Raw genomic sequence first — 16680 nt, 5'->3', positions numbered from 1 at the left:
GTGTTTCTGCCTCATAGTGCAGCAGGCAGAGACGGAAAAAGAGATAATTCAGTTTCTTGTTCTGAAAGGGAGCTTTATCAATCTGATCAGACCGTGAAACTGCGAGTGACAAGTGTGGACACACTACATTTTAAAGCCAGATATAAAAATGGAATCTGAGTTTTGGACAAATTGGACAAGTTGGACAAATCTAGCTACACTACAATGATTGTACAGAAAATTACAGGAGATCGTAGTCTGTAAAAAAAAACACATACACTGCATTAAAATGTAATTTATAACAAGACTCATGACATTTGAAATTTGGTTGCACTATTAACAAGCATAAAAAACTCTGGTGATTATGAAGTGCTTTGAGAGGATCGTCCTAAAGCACATCAAGGACATCATCCCTGCTGGTCTGGATAAATTTCAGTTCGCCTACAGGGAGAACAGATCAATAGAGGATGCTGTCTCCATGGAACTTCACACAGCCTCGACCCACCTGCAGCTTCCTAACACCTATGTGAGGATGCTGTTTGTGGACTTCAGTTCAGCTTTCAATACGTTGTGCCCGAACAAATTGACACTGAAGCTCCATAACCTGTGACTGTCCACATCGCTGTGTCACTGGATCAGGGACTTCCTCACCAACAGGCCTCAGAGGGTGAGAATGGGAGACAGGACATCCTCCACACTGGTCCTGAGCACAGGAACACCACAGGGCTCCGTGCTCAGCCCAGCCCTCTTCACACTATTCACCAGCGGCTGTACTGCCATCCACTCCACAAACACGGTCGTGAACTTTGCCGACGACACCACCATAGTGGGTCTCATATCGGACAATGATGAGACCCGCTACAAAGAGGAGATCCAGCACCTTATTCAGTGGTGTTCAGATAACAACCTTGTTCTGAACACCAACAAGACCAAGGAGGTCATTGTGGGCTACAGGAGGTCCAGGAGGACAGAGCATGCTCCTCTCCTCATCAAAGGGGAAGCAGTGGAGCATGTTCACAATATCAAGTCCCTGGGCATCCGCATTACATCTGATCTGACCTGGTCTCTGAACACAGCTCACCTAGTGAAGAAGGCTTAACAACGACTCTTCTTCCTTAGGAAGCTGAAACGTGTTGGTCTCTCCCCTCAGCTTCTGGCAAATTTCTACAGGGCCACAATAGAAAGCATCCTCTGTCTTGGTGCAACAGTGTGGTATGGCAGCTGCACAGCTCAGGACAGAAAGAACTTATCCTGGGTGGTGAAAACAGCACAGGGGATTGTGGGAAGTCCTCTTCCAGACCTGGACTCAATATACGAGGGCCGGGTCCAGAGGAAGGCCCGACGTATCGCCGCCGACCCCAGCCACCCGGGAAATGGACCGTTTGTTCCGTTTCCCTCGGGGGAAACGGTACAGAAACGTAAGAACTCTGACCTCCAGACTCAAAAACAGTCTTTATCCAAGAGCTGTCCAGTCCATTTCCCCCCTACACACACAACAGACTCACTACGTGCAATAAAGAACTGAGTCTTGCACTGGACTGCACTTTACACTCATCCTACTGCTCATGTGCACTAACACTGTTTACATATTTATATCTTTTAAGTATTTTTTTTTATTTTATTCGTACATAGTGTGCCTTTTTCTATTTTTTATATATAGCTTGGAGTCACCAATTGTAATTTCGCTGTGTGGAAACACAATGACAATAAAGATTCTTGATTCTTGAAAATCCCAGTTTTTCCCAGCTCAGTTTGAACAATTTCTCAGTATTTGAAACAACAGGACTGTGTTGTAGACGACATGATGAACCTGCGTGCAGGCAGAAATGAAAAAAATAAAAACAAACCCAAAAATTCAAAGACTGAGAGAGATGGACAGGGAACAAATTGGGGGTAAAAAGCTCTGGATGAACAACAAAATCGACAACAGACAAGCCAGAATCAAAGAAACCAGACTGGAAATTTCTTGGATTTTCACCAAAAATGTGTGTGGAACTTTCCAAAACAGACTTTCAAAGCAATGAGTGAGTCTTGAATACGCTACAGAATCACCACAAAATGCATTGACTACACAATAACTACAAGACAGCTGCATCAAAACACCATCAAAGTCACAGGCAAAATGACATTACAGCGGTGATAGGGTTATTAGTGAAAAGACTTTTCTTCAAAGTTACAGAAAATCCTGATGTCGATTGTTGATTTAATGTTTAATTTTACAGCCTTGTCTGAAATCTGATATTTCAGAGTTTAAAAGAAACCTCAGTAATGTTAATTTTTCCACAAATACACAACATAAACCTTTTAATGGATGCCTAAAATTTGGACCAAAACGTGGACTGAGCAGAACATTTCACAGGAAAGTCAAATAAACTATGCTGCTTGGATTTTCACCAAAAATATGTGTGGAACTTTCCAAAACATACTTTACAAATTAATGTGTCTCTACTTCACAAGACCATCACAAAATATATTAAATACACAAAAACTACAATAAATTGCTCTTCCACACATCACCATCACAAAGACACAGTCAAAATAACAATACAGAAACAGTGTCAATTATGAAAAAAATGTTTTCTGATATTTCAGAGCTTAAAAAAATTGCCCAATACAGTAATGCATTTTTCCCCACAAATACACAATATAAAAAAAATTGTGACCGAAACACAGGCTGAGTAGAACATTTTAATGAAAATTTAAATAAACTGTGCTGCTTGGATTTTAATCAAAACACACTTTACAAAGCAATGTGTCTCTACTTTACTATGAGATCACCACAAAATTCACGAATTGCACAACTGCTGCAAGAAAATTGCTCTTCCCAAACATCTACAAATATAATACTAATTTTTACACAAAAACACAACAAACACTTATTTATGGATGTCTAAAATTTGGAAAGTCGTGACCAAAACATGAGCCGAGCACATCTATATAATATAATTATAAACTATGCTGCTTCCAACTTTCCAAAATATATTTTTCATTGTAAAAACTGTCTCTACTTCACAAGATCACCACAAGCACATTAACTGCTCAATAACTACAAACAAACTGCTTTTCCCAAACACCTACAAATGTAAGTGCATCATGATGTCACAAGCAAAACAACTTTACAAAAGCTATTATCACAGAAAATCCTGATGTCAGTTGTTGATCTAACGTGTATTTCAGTAGCCTTGTTTAAAAGAATATCAAATAATACTAATTTTTACACAAAACACAACAAATATTTGTGTAAGGATAGCTAAAATTTCAAAAGCGATATCTTTACTACAAATTTTGGAGTAACGATATTGTTTTTTAGTTTTCTTTATATATATTTATTTGTAGTACAAAATCTAAGCAAAATACATCAACTAAACAACTACAAGAAAATTGCTCTTCCATTGTGTTTTTAATGAAAAGACTCTTTTTAAAAATGTTATCACAGAGAATCCTGATGTTGATTGTTAATTTAATGTTTAATCCAGCAGCCTTGTTTCAATTCTGATATTTCAAAGTTAAAAAACTACTCAATAATCCTCCTTTTTACAGAAATACACAAACATTTTCTTATGTATGCCTAAAATCTGGGAGGTCAAGACCAAAACATGGACTGAGTAGAACATTTCAGAGGAAACTCAAATAAACTGTGCTGCTGGATTTTCACCAAACATGTGTGTGGAACTTTCCAAAAACTTTAGTAGAAAATCACGGCAACACACTAACTACACAATAACTACAAGAAAATCGCTCTTCCTAAACATCTGTAAGTGCATCACAACAACATTACAGAGGCGATTACCACACAAAATCCTGATTTAACATGTCATTCTGCAGTCTTGTTTGGAAAAAAAACACCTAACAATCCTTCTTTTTCCACAAATACGCAACATAAACATTTTTTATGAATTCCAAAAACTTGGAAATTAACAAGTTGCGACCAAAACAAACAGTAACAAATTTTTAAGATAACCATAAAACATTAACACACTCACTTCAAAATGAAATGACTGAATTTGCTAGACGAGAAATGTTGATATATTTGTGCTAAGCTAAAAAATAACCCATAGAATTATCAGTTTGCTCCATTTTTTTTGCTACGTTACAGGTCCTCCAAAGCTCTCTAAATGTTTCCAATTAGATAAATATGTGAGTATGTGAAAAGTTTTCAGTGCATTTCCACGTTTTTCATGTCGCCTTTGTGTTTGAACCGTCACGCCCATCTACAGCCGGAGAGGAACGCTGTTTGAGAGGCCTCGCTAACCCCTATCAGATGGAGTTAAATTGCGAGCAGAACTGTTCAATCACTGCGGATCGGCCGTCCCTCTCTGCATGGTTTTCCGATGAGGCAACTGGAAAAAAGCTCCAAGAATAGGTGATTACAGACGGAGCGGGAGAGAGGAGGGAGAGAAAAAAAAAGACAGAGACCCCTTCTAACTCAGTCACATGGTTTAACACAAGCTTGTGTGCACATTGTGTGTCTGTTATTTATACATGTGAGTTAGTGTGGCCCTTTAATTCAAATCAGAACCACGCTGATGGCAGTCGCACCCAGAAATGGACAGAAAGTACCCCTGCTGCACTTATTGGCTGTCGATAATCATCTCCCTGCTTCTCACATTCACACACTAATCCCATAAACACCATTACTTTTGTTTCTGCACCACTTTAAATGATGTTTACTGCTAAGATAAAGACCACAGCACGACTAAATAACTATATACAAGTATTAGTATTCAACCTCAGTGTTTATTTGGTACAAATGAGTCTGAAGCACCAACTATTGTGGCTTCTTAGATCAGGAAATCAAAGTTTTATACCTGCTGATTTAGGGAAAGTTCACATACAAGGAGCGCTGCATGGTTCTGAATATGCAACAGGTACTAGCAGTAACTCTTATTATTCATTGAGACCTGTTTTACATTTGTTTTTATGTAAATACTTACAACTTGTCATGTGCAAAATTTCATATTTTCATTTCCCAGGTGTAATATTTCAATTCCATGTGTAATATTTCAGTTTCATGTGCAGCGTACATTTCATTTTCATTTTATTTTTCAGGAAGGATATAATATTTCATTTCATTTTCTTCATTATTATGCGTGATATTACTTATTATCCTCGTATAACTGTTTAATTACTTTATACTGTTCTACTCTAGCCTTATTTTAGTTCACTAATGTACCATACTAATATAAACACTGCATTTCTTCTGTCACTTGTTTGTTCACAACGGTTTCTTTTGGGATTATCAAAGTTTTATCTTATTTGCAGGTATATGTTAGCAGTTTCACTGTGGACCAACAGCACCATGTCGATGGATTTCTGTCAAGAGGCCCATGATGATCAAACCTTCAAGTCGAGGATCATCGGTGCTGATGAGAGTTGGGCCTACAGTCGCAACCAAACATCAGCATTTCACATGGGAGTCCGAGCCCTCAGAGAACAGTGAAGTTCAAACTGAATTTGTTGAAGCCCAGTTCTACAGTAACATCTTGAGATTTCTTGAACTGTTGTGCAACGATAATTGGCCACACCAACCAAAATCGTCACTCTCCACCTACCCTACTCTCCAGATTTACCTCCTTGCGATTTTCTCCTCTTTCCCAAAATGAAATTAAAGTTGAAAAATCATTATTTTGACACAGTTGAAGAAATTAACGCAAGTTGGTGGTTGATGCGTCTATAGAATGTGGCTTCCAGGGAGTGTTCAAAGTGTGGCAGGAGCACTGGGAGCAGTGTATCGCTGCACAAGGTGACTAAGTTTGAATCAGGTGTAGTTTTTACTTTTTATAATCGCAGTCTCTGAAATTGTCTAATGTAGCTGCTTTTGTTTTGATAACATTTAACAGAAGAGAAATGTGGTTTCTTTTGCTAAACCTTCAATAACTTATTTTTTAGTCACCTGAGAGCAAAAGCAACAAGTTTGGCTTTGACATCCAGGTTGTTATCAAGCAACAATTGAAGCTGTCTTTCTGGCCACCTAATTCAATCTCTTTTAGCTCTATGTGGATCTCTATCAGTTTCAAAGGGAAGTAAATATACTAGTAAATAAGATAAGTGAGTACATAGTTGGCAGGTAGTGTGTGGTGCGTTTTCAGGGCTTTTTTCAGTGCTAAAAAAGCAAAACCTGCCTGTTATGGCAAAGAAAACACCCATTATGAGAGCTGTGAGGGTTAATTAAAGCAGAACCGTTCTGAATTGGACGGTTAAACAGCGAGCTGAAACTCACTAAGGTTTGTAAATCTGCAGATTAGGATGATAATTCTCTGTAGGTACATCACCTCTTTTCACATTGTTTTCACATCTCATACAGTCTTATAAAAATATCAATATAGATGCTTCAAAAAAAAAAAATTCTCAATTTAGGATTTCAAAGTATTTAATATTCGACTGGCTTTTTCGTTATGGGAAAGCCAAATAATACAGTTCAAGGAAAGTATTTAACCTGATAAACAGCAACATAACAGTTGTTTTGCTATTTGTACAGAGACAGGGATATCATAGCAGGACTTATATACAAGGTTTTATATTAAAACCTTGCCCCAAATTAAAAGAATTCCTAATATACACAATAAATTCAGCGCAGTGCATGCACCAAAGAAAAGACAGCAGTTTTAAGCCGGATGAAGGTTGCACTTGCTGGCAAATTAGGTCAAAAACAGAGGTTGAAGTCAACCCATGTCAGGCTTTATGCCCAAACAATAAAATCCTAAATTGTGTTTTCTAAGAGCAACTGGAAGCTAATGGAAAACAGGACTTTATGATTCTCTTCTCTTATTGTTAAAAGCACTGCATCCATATTTTCAACCTTCCTGTTTTTGTAAAACTGCACATGAAAGAATAAGACTAAAGCCAAAAGTAAATTGATGGCAAAAGATGAAACCCTGCCTTCACTTTTTTAAGGTTAAAATTTGGATCTTAAATTATTCCTGACAGAGGACTTAGTTTTGTTTTTCAAGAATTTTGTTTTTTAAAGATTTTATAAAAATCCTCCATGTAAGTTTTCCCTTTTTATTGGTTTTTCACACCGAGTCATGATCGATTTAATTTGGCATTTTTAACAAGAATTGTCCAAAAACAAACCTAAAAAAATCCTTCATGTCAAAGTGAAAACAGATTTCTAATAAATAATGTAAATTAATTAAAAACATAAAATGTAAAATATGTTTCTGGCACTTAAAATGATCATGCGCTCAACATTTAATTATCTCAAGCTGCTGGTACCTTGAATCAGACAGGAAGATAGAGTTCTATAGTATCATCAGCCTAAAAATGAAAACATTTGCAGACCTATAAACGTGATTTTTAGAGATTTATGTAGACCATTTTCAAAGGCATGATGTGTATAAAAGTTTGTCAAGTTATTAACGAGAGGCTAGTAAATCTTGCCAACACTCTTTCATACCCTGTTTGATATTCCAATCTGGAAAATCTCAAATTAACCAGAAGACATCTCCTCATAACCACATTTAAGAGCATAACAAACATTTATGTGATCATGAGAATTCTGTTTGAAATTAATTTTGTCCAGCTGTACAGCAGCTGATTTGACTGCACTTAACAGCTTTTCCTTTTACTCTGACAAGAGCAGTAATTGTTGTTTAATAGTCTTTAATGATCTGTTTGGAGGAGTCCGATAATTAATCATCTTCAGTCTTGTTTACAAGAACAGAAGTGAGGCTTGATAGAAAACATGAAAATTATCTCTGCAGCTCTCAGACAAAGTTCTCGGTAAAAAGGATGGATGTAAACCGTGAGCAAAGACACACCAGAAATTGATTTGACTGCAGCTATGATTAGATACAGAGGAATCATTGTTGGCCACTGTTGCTGTTGCTGAGAGGATGATGGCATTTCAACATTTGTGAGAAACAAAACAACTGTGTGGATGAAACAGTCATATAAGGTTGAATTTTTTAAAAATTACTATTAACTGTCCCAAAACATTTTAAAGGAATGGTAAAGAATGAAGTGTAATGCACAAGATTGAAATGCAGCTTTATTGCTCTCAGTAGTGTCTGAGAGTGATATTTAAAAAATCACGCAGGTTCCTCTGTAGTAGAGACAACTGTAAAATGTTATAGATGTTTTAAGGTTTTTTTTGTTTGTTTGTTTGTCTTCAACTTATAATAATATAACAATATAACTATCATTCTGCACAGAAGACAATTCTGGGGTTTTTTCTTCTTCTAGTCACGGTTGTGTTGTTTCCATAGAGGTGCAAAACTTTATACTGAAGTGAAAAATGAGCCAACAGTGAGGAAAAATGTGACATGAAACTCTCCAGAACTACTTCAGGTTAAACAAGACTTAAGTTAAATTGCATTTCACAGTTTTCCAAGATTTTATTAAACATAAAACAGCTTGTTTAACAGAACATACTGTAAGGATGTTATTCTGAGCAGAAATTGGATTTTATATATAGTACAGCTTGATATTGCAGTAACAACTCAGTCCAGGGTGAGTAAAATCCCAGAAACTGCTTGACGTTTAGAGGGTTTAGGTGCAATTTCAGTCAACCAAGATTTTGTTTGGGAGACCACAACCCTGAATAAATCACCTGGAAACACTTTCAATAATTATTTAGGCTGGTGTAGGACTCAAACTCTTCCAGTCTAAACCATATCTTCTTCTTATTGTTTCACTCTGCTGCTAAAAAAGACAGCAGCAATCTTCTTAATGCATCTTCTTCTAAACCAGAACACACTCGCTGGTTCACTGCAACAGTCAAAAGCCTCCAAACAGCCACCTGTGAGTCAAACCACAACTCATATCGCTGCTCGGCACAAGATCACAAGCTCTATTTCTTCACATGACCTCTGCTAACAAGATGGCAATACAGAAATCAGTTTAAAAAAAAGGACCTCTGGCTCAGTTTCCACACACCTGCCCACACCAGTTCAAATCTACAGCAGTAAAACAATGTCAGCCATGAAGACAGTGTAAGCTGTAACATACAGTGAAGCTACAGAGGCTCTTATGGTGTCTGATCTGATCTGAGGGTTAAAATATCAGCTGTAGGTTACTCTGGTAACGTTTCCTTGAGGCAAGATTGTCAGATTATTCCCGCTGGATGAAGGCTCAAGAGCAGAGCTGCATTACTTCTGATCGGGAGCTCTGATTACAGAGTCATGACTCAAACAAAATTACACCTCTGCAGGATGTGGCAGGGAACTGCTGCAGCAAAAAAAAAAAAATAAAAAATTCAGAAAAATTGTCAAGTATTGAGTAAATGCGGCTTCACAGATGAAACATCTATCTATCTATCTATCTATCTATCTATCTATCTATCTATCTATCTATCTATATATCTATATATCTATATATATATATATATATATATATATATATATATATATATATATATATATATAAAAAAACCTGCACTTATTTTTTTTGCTGAGAAAACCCAGATTTAAACTGGAGTAAATACGGTTTGTTCTAGTGGAGACTTAGAGGCGTTTTGATGCATCAGCTGCTTTATGAGTAATGACAGCAAGAGTCAAAAATAAATCGATCAGTCAGAGATCAGATCACTGACTGAGGCCGACCACAAAGCTTTTAGCAGAAGTTCTAATGCGAGTTCTCTTAGGTTTCGTTGTTTTTTGGGGGGTTTTGTAAGATTTGGTGCTCTCCTCCTTTATTTTAGATTACCAGGTGAATAAAAATGTGTTCTTTCACAAAAAATAAAAAAGGGGAAAAAAGCATTTTTCATAGCTATATGTTTAAATAATTACAGATTCTCAAATTTTGCATGTAATTACAGCTTTGTATTTTTGTGTCTGCATGTTTTGCTGTTTTTGTCTTTTATTGTTTAGTTTTCTTATTGACATTTATGTGTATAATCTATTTTCTTTATGTATTTTTCATTTGTATTTTAATCATCTGTTCATATTTTGAAGATAAAGTACTCTGGTTGACAATTTCTTTTTAAAAATGCTCTTTAAATAAACCATTTTGCTCTGATACCAAATACTGAGAGTGCAATATGGATTCAATATTTAATAACAATACATCAAAAAACTTAATTATCTGAAAAGTAAATTAGGAAATTACTAACAGATAACGAACATTAATCACAAGGATGCAAAAATTGCGCAAAAAATCCAGCATCACCATGAAACAGTTCATTGGATTTATTTGTTTTGCTACGATCCCAACAATGTTAAAAGGGATTTTCTGGATTTCTTACAACATGATGTCAATGCTCCAAGTGAAGGAAATGCAAGTTTATAGAAGATAATAATAATAAATTATGGAGCAAAACAGAAAATTCCAATTTTTATTATTTTTTCACATCTGCAATGAATATTAAACACCCCAACTATAGCCACAATAATAACTATAAAGCATAATTAGCATTTTTTTTGACAACCTCAACAAAAATGAAATATTCAACAGCTTTGTAAAAGTAGAATCTATAAGAGGGCTGTTCTATCAGACTGAATGGAATTTCATATGTGTACCTAATAAACTGGTTGATGAGTGAAGGCAGCACAGAGAAGGAAAATCTTTAAATATACATACTATAGATTCCTACAAAATAAAATCCATCAACGTCATATTAACAGTCTGCGAAAAGTTTGACAAATTTGCAATTTTCAAAAATATACGACATCTTAGATTTTTTTAAACATATTTTCCCATGAAGAAAAGTTTCAGTGCAGTTTGGAACATAATATACAGTTAAAATACCTTGCAAAGTGTTTTGTTAAGATTCCAAGATATTTAGCAGATTTTTATGCCGCATCAAAAAAATGTAAATAAGACACAGAATCAGATTTGGAAGCAAGAAAGTGAAAACTAGTGAAAATATTCATTTATGAACATTGAAGAGTCTTCTGTTATTTATTTGATAACTGTAAAACATTTAGCAGAAGCAGTTTAGACACAAATTATCCTTGCAGTTTGTGGATGTTTAACTTTAACCCATTCAAGTGAAAATTAAATTATAATGAGGCTCAGCAGGAATTGCGAAAATGAGGAAAGTTTGCTTCAGAGGCCAAATTTCAAAAATTGATACGTAAAAAAAAAAAGTGTCTGGAGTCAAGATTTAGGATTCTGCAAGATCCTTGACTTAATAGAAGTTTTAAGTTTTAAGAAACTAAATATGAATGACCCGGTTGTAAAATCTCACAGCAGAGAAATCTTAATATGCAACTGTGTTTCTCTCAACTCGTCCTAATAGTTTTGAAACAGCAATGGTGCTGTTGATGCTTCCTTGTAACTAATAAGAAGAACTCAAGGAGTATCCAGAGGGCAGGCTACTAAAATAAAAATAAAAGGATTAAATTTGTTGTGAAAGTTGATTTAAGTCAGAGCTTTTAGCTTGAATTGGGAAACGATCTTAACCAGTTTTATTACAGGGTCAAGCAGCTCTGCATTAGATTAGAGGACAACTGTAGGATTCATGCAAAAAAACACACCCATACTCAGTGTTTACCAGTGTTTGAATGGTCGCTAGTGTTGGTTTTTTGCCCTCTCTGCTTGAAAACAGTGTCTCTGTGAGAAGAAAAATGGGATAATTATAATAAATTTAGTTTTGGAGAAATATGGGAAACATAATTTACTGGTTACGTCTATTTGTAACTGAAGAGTGGAAGACAGCTTCCCGTAGAGTGTGCAGATACTAGAATCAGGGCCATTAAAACAGAGACTCAACAAGCAATTTCTTCCTGTAAATAAAGCAGAAATGGCACAGTATGAGTCACGCTGCTGCTGACATCGGCCTCCATCACTTGTTGAGTCTTTGAATTGAAGAAATCCTTGAGATACTGGAGATAGACAGTTACTGAGACTACAGCCAAGGGTAATGCAATATTAACTGTGCTTGCTGCTCTTTTTTTAATGTTCAAAACAATTTGCGCGAATGAAAAAAAAAAACAGCCGGAGTTTCAAAAAAGCGAAAAAAATTAAATTCAATGTGCAAAACTCATGAATGCAGCTTTTATTACACAATGCATTTCTCAGCTGTCTTGAAGACAAAAGGTATTATTTGACTAATCTGATCTACAACTCCATCACCTTCTGTGTATTTGATGTAGGTTTAAATAAAGAAATCCATAAAAGAAAATGTTGGGTTTTTTTAACCTCAAAATCACACCTCGTTACGACAGCAAGAGCCACAAATACTGTTTTTGAGTTCAGCCTCTTGGCATTCATTTCATTTTTATGCCCAGAATGTCTTTATAGTTCTAAAAATATCTGTGTGCAATAAGAATCTGTTAGTTAATTTAGTGCAGCTCATGTTGGGCGTGTAGCAGCCGCTGATCTGTGGAGGAGCTGCTTCCCATCGGCAGGTCTGACTTAGTCTCATCAGTTTGTTCCTAAAGCCTCAGCAGTCAGCGGAGTGAAAATAGTTTTATGGTATTACAGATCAAACATAAGTCTTGTTGAATTATCAAAGGAAAGCATGAAGCGATCAATGTGGCTGATTAAAACAGCTGAGTTACTGCTAGTATCAACTGGAAAAAAAAGTAATGCTTTTACACAGTATAATATCCTCTAGTGATCCCTGCTGGGACATTTTTGTTCCCTAATCTGTTTGATTTTGCAGTTGTTGATTGTGGGTTCTGTGTCACTGGGAGAGAATCTCTTCATGGGCAGAATGGACCAGAGGAAGGATTATAGTACTGTAATAAGACGAATGGTGTCACAAAACTTCACATTTGATTGTTAAATACTCTGTCTGACACTGTACTAGTCCGATCCTTAGAATTCAATGCAGAAAAAGACACAATGTTGGGGTTGGTGTTTACCATTCTGCAACGTCTCTGTTTAATCAGCAGGCAAGAACACATTATTGAGCTGGATGTCAGATTTCTTCGTACTTTGCTACTAAGTCCATTGGATTTGTGACGGTCAACTGTTTTGGCGCTGCAAGTGTGCATCAAGATTTACAGTATTATTCCTTGCTGAGGAATAATAGTCTTAGGTTAGCATGCTGTTCTAACATTCTCCAATTAGCAGTAAACACAAAGCAGATGAGGTTGACGGTGCAACTAGGAAAGTCAATCAATCACCAAAGTAGAAATATTTCATCCTGAGAGGGTCATGAATATGTCTAATATACTGTATAACTGATTTTGAACCTGCGTTCTTTCTAAGGACCAGCAGGGGGTGGCTCCTCTGGTCACAAAAAGAAGCCTGATTGTCTCCAAGTCTATGAGATAATGACCCAACATCTCACTTGATTTGCTAACTAAGTTAACATTTTCCGGACATGTTGATGGTGTCAATAGTTAGTTTCAAGTCTCCTTCAATACAGCATGATGGTTATTTTGCAAATTGTCATCGCACTTACATAAAAATAGATGACAAAGCAGGGTCCAGTTTCAAAAAAATCAACATGACAAGGGCCAAAATTGCAAATTTAAAGCTTCAAAACAGTAGTCCACAAATTAAAGGATGGTGGTGAAGTCAATCTTTTATGCACAGTATATGACGTGTGCAAAATTTCACAGCTATCCTTCCGATAACTGTACTCAAAACCACAAACGTCAACCAAATGTCCGGACCCAAGCTGTGAACTGATTGACATTGCCATCTCACAAGAAAAGCATCCAACCACTATCATGACGTCACAAAAAACAGAATTCCACATTGAATTTTGTTGAAGTACAACACTGAGAAACACTCAACCAGGGTGTCAAGAGGAAAATCCATCTACAGTCTATAAAGGAAAACGTTATTCTAATCTTGGCCAACTATTTTCACCCACTATATACTGCATGATTGATGGTGTATGAATAATACTTCCACAACTACATCCATTGTATCTCAACTACCACAAAGCAAGCACACAAGCTTCTACTACTAATACTGCAACTAGCATAAGTACTGTGATGAGAGTGAATGCAGGATTTTTCCAGCACAGTGACACACTCACCCGTTGATCATACTGAGCAGACCCTCCACCAGGTGGGCCAGGTAGGAGATTTGGGCGCTCTCGTCTGGGAAGATGGGCCCGTGCATGGAGGCCAGCTGAGCCAGGCACTGGAGGGAGTCCTGGGCCATGTCCGAGTCCTCCCGAATCTTCCTGTGTACCTGCAAGACAGAAGAAAACCTCAATCTCAGTCTGTCTTAAAGACACAAAATAGGAGTCCTACCATGTACAGGACAGAACTCGTGCAGAAAAACTCCTGTTGAAAAGCACAGATTGTCTCAGTTGTCTTTTCTGCCACACTAAAGAAAAATGGAGCTTTTGATTTTCACAATTTGTCTCTGAGGAAGTAATAGGGTGAGTCACTGCCTTGAAAACTCCCTGTCATGAGCACCTACATGACTGCAAGACATCATGCTGACATCCTCACACAAAAAGACTAAGATAAAAGACAACAGTAGAAGCTTAAAGCGCCTGTCAAACCACAGAAAGCTGAATAGAGATTCTGTTAGAAATACAGAATGCTAAGTACAAACATCAAGCAAGGTGACTTTTCTTTGCCACAGGGAGTGACAGTTGAAAATTAACGAGCAATTAACATACATTCACAGTGATGCTGATTAATATGAAACATAAAAACTGCAGAAATCTGAAAGCTCTACAGGTGGTCTGAGGAAAGGATTACCTGCAGGGCGCCAATCAGTTCTGCAACACTTGAACACACTTGACAATTAGGTCATTTAAACCTCTTAAAGCTTCTGAACTGTGCTACTTTCACCATTTTTCATTTTCAAAGATCTAAATCATTGTTGAATCACTTGTGGTTTGTTATGCTATCTGGGTCTACTAATTTTTTGTGATATGAATTTAAATTCTATGATCTCTATTTAATATGCGTTAACTTGATGTTTTAGATTTGCATACAATTTTCTGAATTTAATAATTTTTAATTTGAATTAATTAAGAAATGAAACACCTACTTTGTATAATCATAAGACCTCACTTTCCATTCAAATAGAGCAGTTTTATTGCCTGATTTCCTGGTAGCGTTCAAGCACACAGGCTAATCCCAAGTGTTTACAGTTTGTTACAGTATGTGCACACTTAGGTTTGGCAAATTAATGTACATTAAGTCAAAACAGCTTTCCTACGTAAATTAAAAATAATATAGATCGTGGAAATCATTCTTTATCATTTAACTCATAGGAGATCATACTTAGCCCTACACCAGTTAAAACAAAAGATCAATTATTTAATTTTATCCAACAACAACAACAACAACTGCAGATCAAAGTAATTCTGTGGTTTAAATCACTTTTATGACTTTTTAACACCATACGACATGCATTTAAATACAATTTAGTGCTTCTGCTGATCATTTCCTTTCCAATTCACTATAGCAGTAACTGCAAATAATATCAGAAATTTGCTTACAGGACTTGGACCTGAATAAGTTCTAGAAAACAGACGAATTAACCAAGTAACAAAACTGTTTTTGCTAAAACTGACACTTTTTTCTTCTGAATCAATGAGCTTTCTAGCTGCAGTAGCTAGTTGCTGTTGGTCTGTAAATGTTTAATGACAAAATGTCTACAAAAAAACTATTTAATAGTCTCTGGATACTTCTCATTTGCAGTTACAAAAAGAAAAAGTGTATTTAAATGATTTTTGGATTTCTACAGGTATCATTTATCTCCTTTATTTTATTTTTTCCAAAGCAGACACACTCATCCAGGTCACATCCCCTAAATACAGCATGCCAAGGTAATTTAATCTTCAAATGCTGAGTTTTCCCCAGTGCTCTGGTGACATTTTTATACTTTTTGTCAATGACACTTAAACTGCACTGTAAAGAATAGCACCTAGAAATAGAAAAGTCTTAGGTCAAGAATGAAAAGGTGAACCTGCCTCATCTTGCTGTCACCACTTTGAAAAAACAAAAAAAACTAAAAACGGCATCAGCTGATACCTTGCAGGATTAATACTCACTGGTGTAACCCACAACCCAGCAAACTGAAGTGTCAGGGGAAACGGTGAAATTGATTTTGATTGGTCTTCAGACACTGTGACCCCGGTCTTAAAACAAACAATCCCTGAGCTCGTCTGAGCCCCCAGACAGCCTCAATCAAACCCTGAGCGGAAACAATCCAACTCCTGATGGGAAAGAGCTGCTCCGCTCAGTCTCATCTCCGTTCTGAGCTGACGTTCAGTTGTGTGATGTTGGGGCTGATCCTTGCTGAGTTGTCACACTCCAAGACGAGAAGAATCATTGTCGGTTTCAACTGTGCACACAAACAGAGAGGTAGTAGCAGTAAAAGCACCGCGAGTCATCACAGCCTCCCAGCAACATGTGTTTTCACTGATGGCAATGTGCCGACGTCTTGAGCTCAAATGCTTTGTGGCCAGTCTGAGCTCTTTTTCTCATTCTTCTTCTTGAACTGTCATCCTCTTAAATCCAGAGTGAGTGCTTCTTTGCCGGCTCCAACGCATGGCCCCATCGCTGAAGCAATCAAACTTTCAACCTCCCTCTCCTCGTCGCTTCTTCTTCCTCCTCCTCCTCTGAATTCTTTCTCGCTGCCTCCTGCCCTCTCTTCTTCTCTCTGCTCTACAGCTGGTTAGTCGTCAGCCCACGCTGCTGGGAAGAGACCTCAGATGCTAACGTAGCATAGCCGCCACAGTCTTCTCTGCTGCTTGCTGCCCTCTTCCAGAGCGTGAAGTCATCCTCTGGAAGAGCTCGGCGAGAGGACGGGTGGAGGAGGAGGAGGAGGCGAGAGGGGCAACTGGTGAGTGAGCGAGGAAGGAAGAAAAGAGCGAGGGAGGGGTGGGAG

The 16680-nt window shown here is 37.1% G+C and overlaps 1 protein-coding gene across 1 annotated transcript in view; it reads right to left on the bottom strand.

The window, feature by feature from the left end:
- The window catches only part of xpo4 (exportin 4), an 84523-nt gene that overhangs the window by 26322 nt on the left and 41521 nt on the right, over positions 1 to 16680 (bottom strand). Inside the window, exon 8 of the mRNA XM_055015423.1 lies at positions 13859 to 14016. Coding sequence (XP_054871398.1) covers positions 13859 to 14016 — 158 coding nt within the window. The remainder of the gene's footprint in view (positions 1 to 13858; positions 14017 to 16680) is intronic.

The sequence above is a fragment of the Amphiprion ocellaris genome, chromosome 11, assembly GCF_022539595.1.
Source record: "Amphiprion ocellaris isolate individual 3 ecotype Okinawa chromosome 11, ASM2253959v1, whole genome shotgun sequence".
NCBI lineage: Eukaryota > Metazoa > Chordata > Actinopteri > Pomacentridae > Amphiprion > Amphiprion ocellaris.
This window is presented reverse-complemented; position numbering and strand designations above follow the sequence as displayed.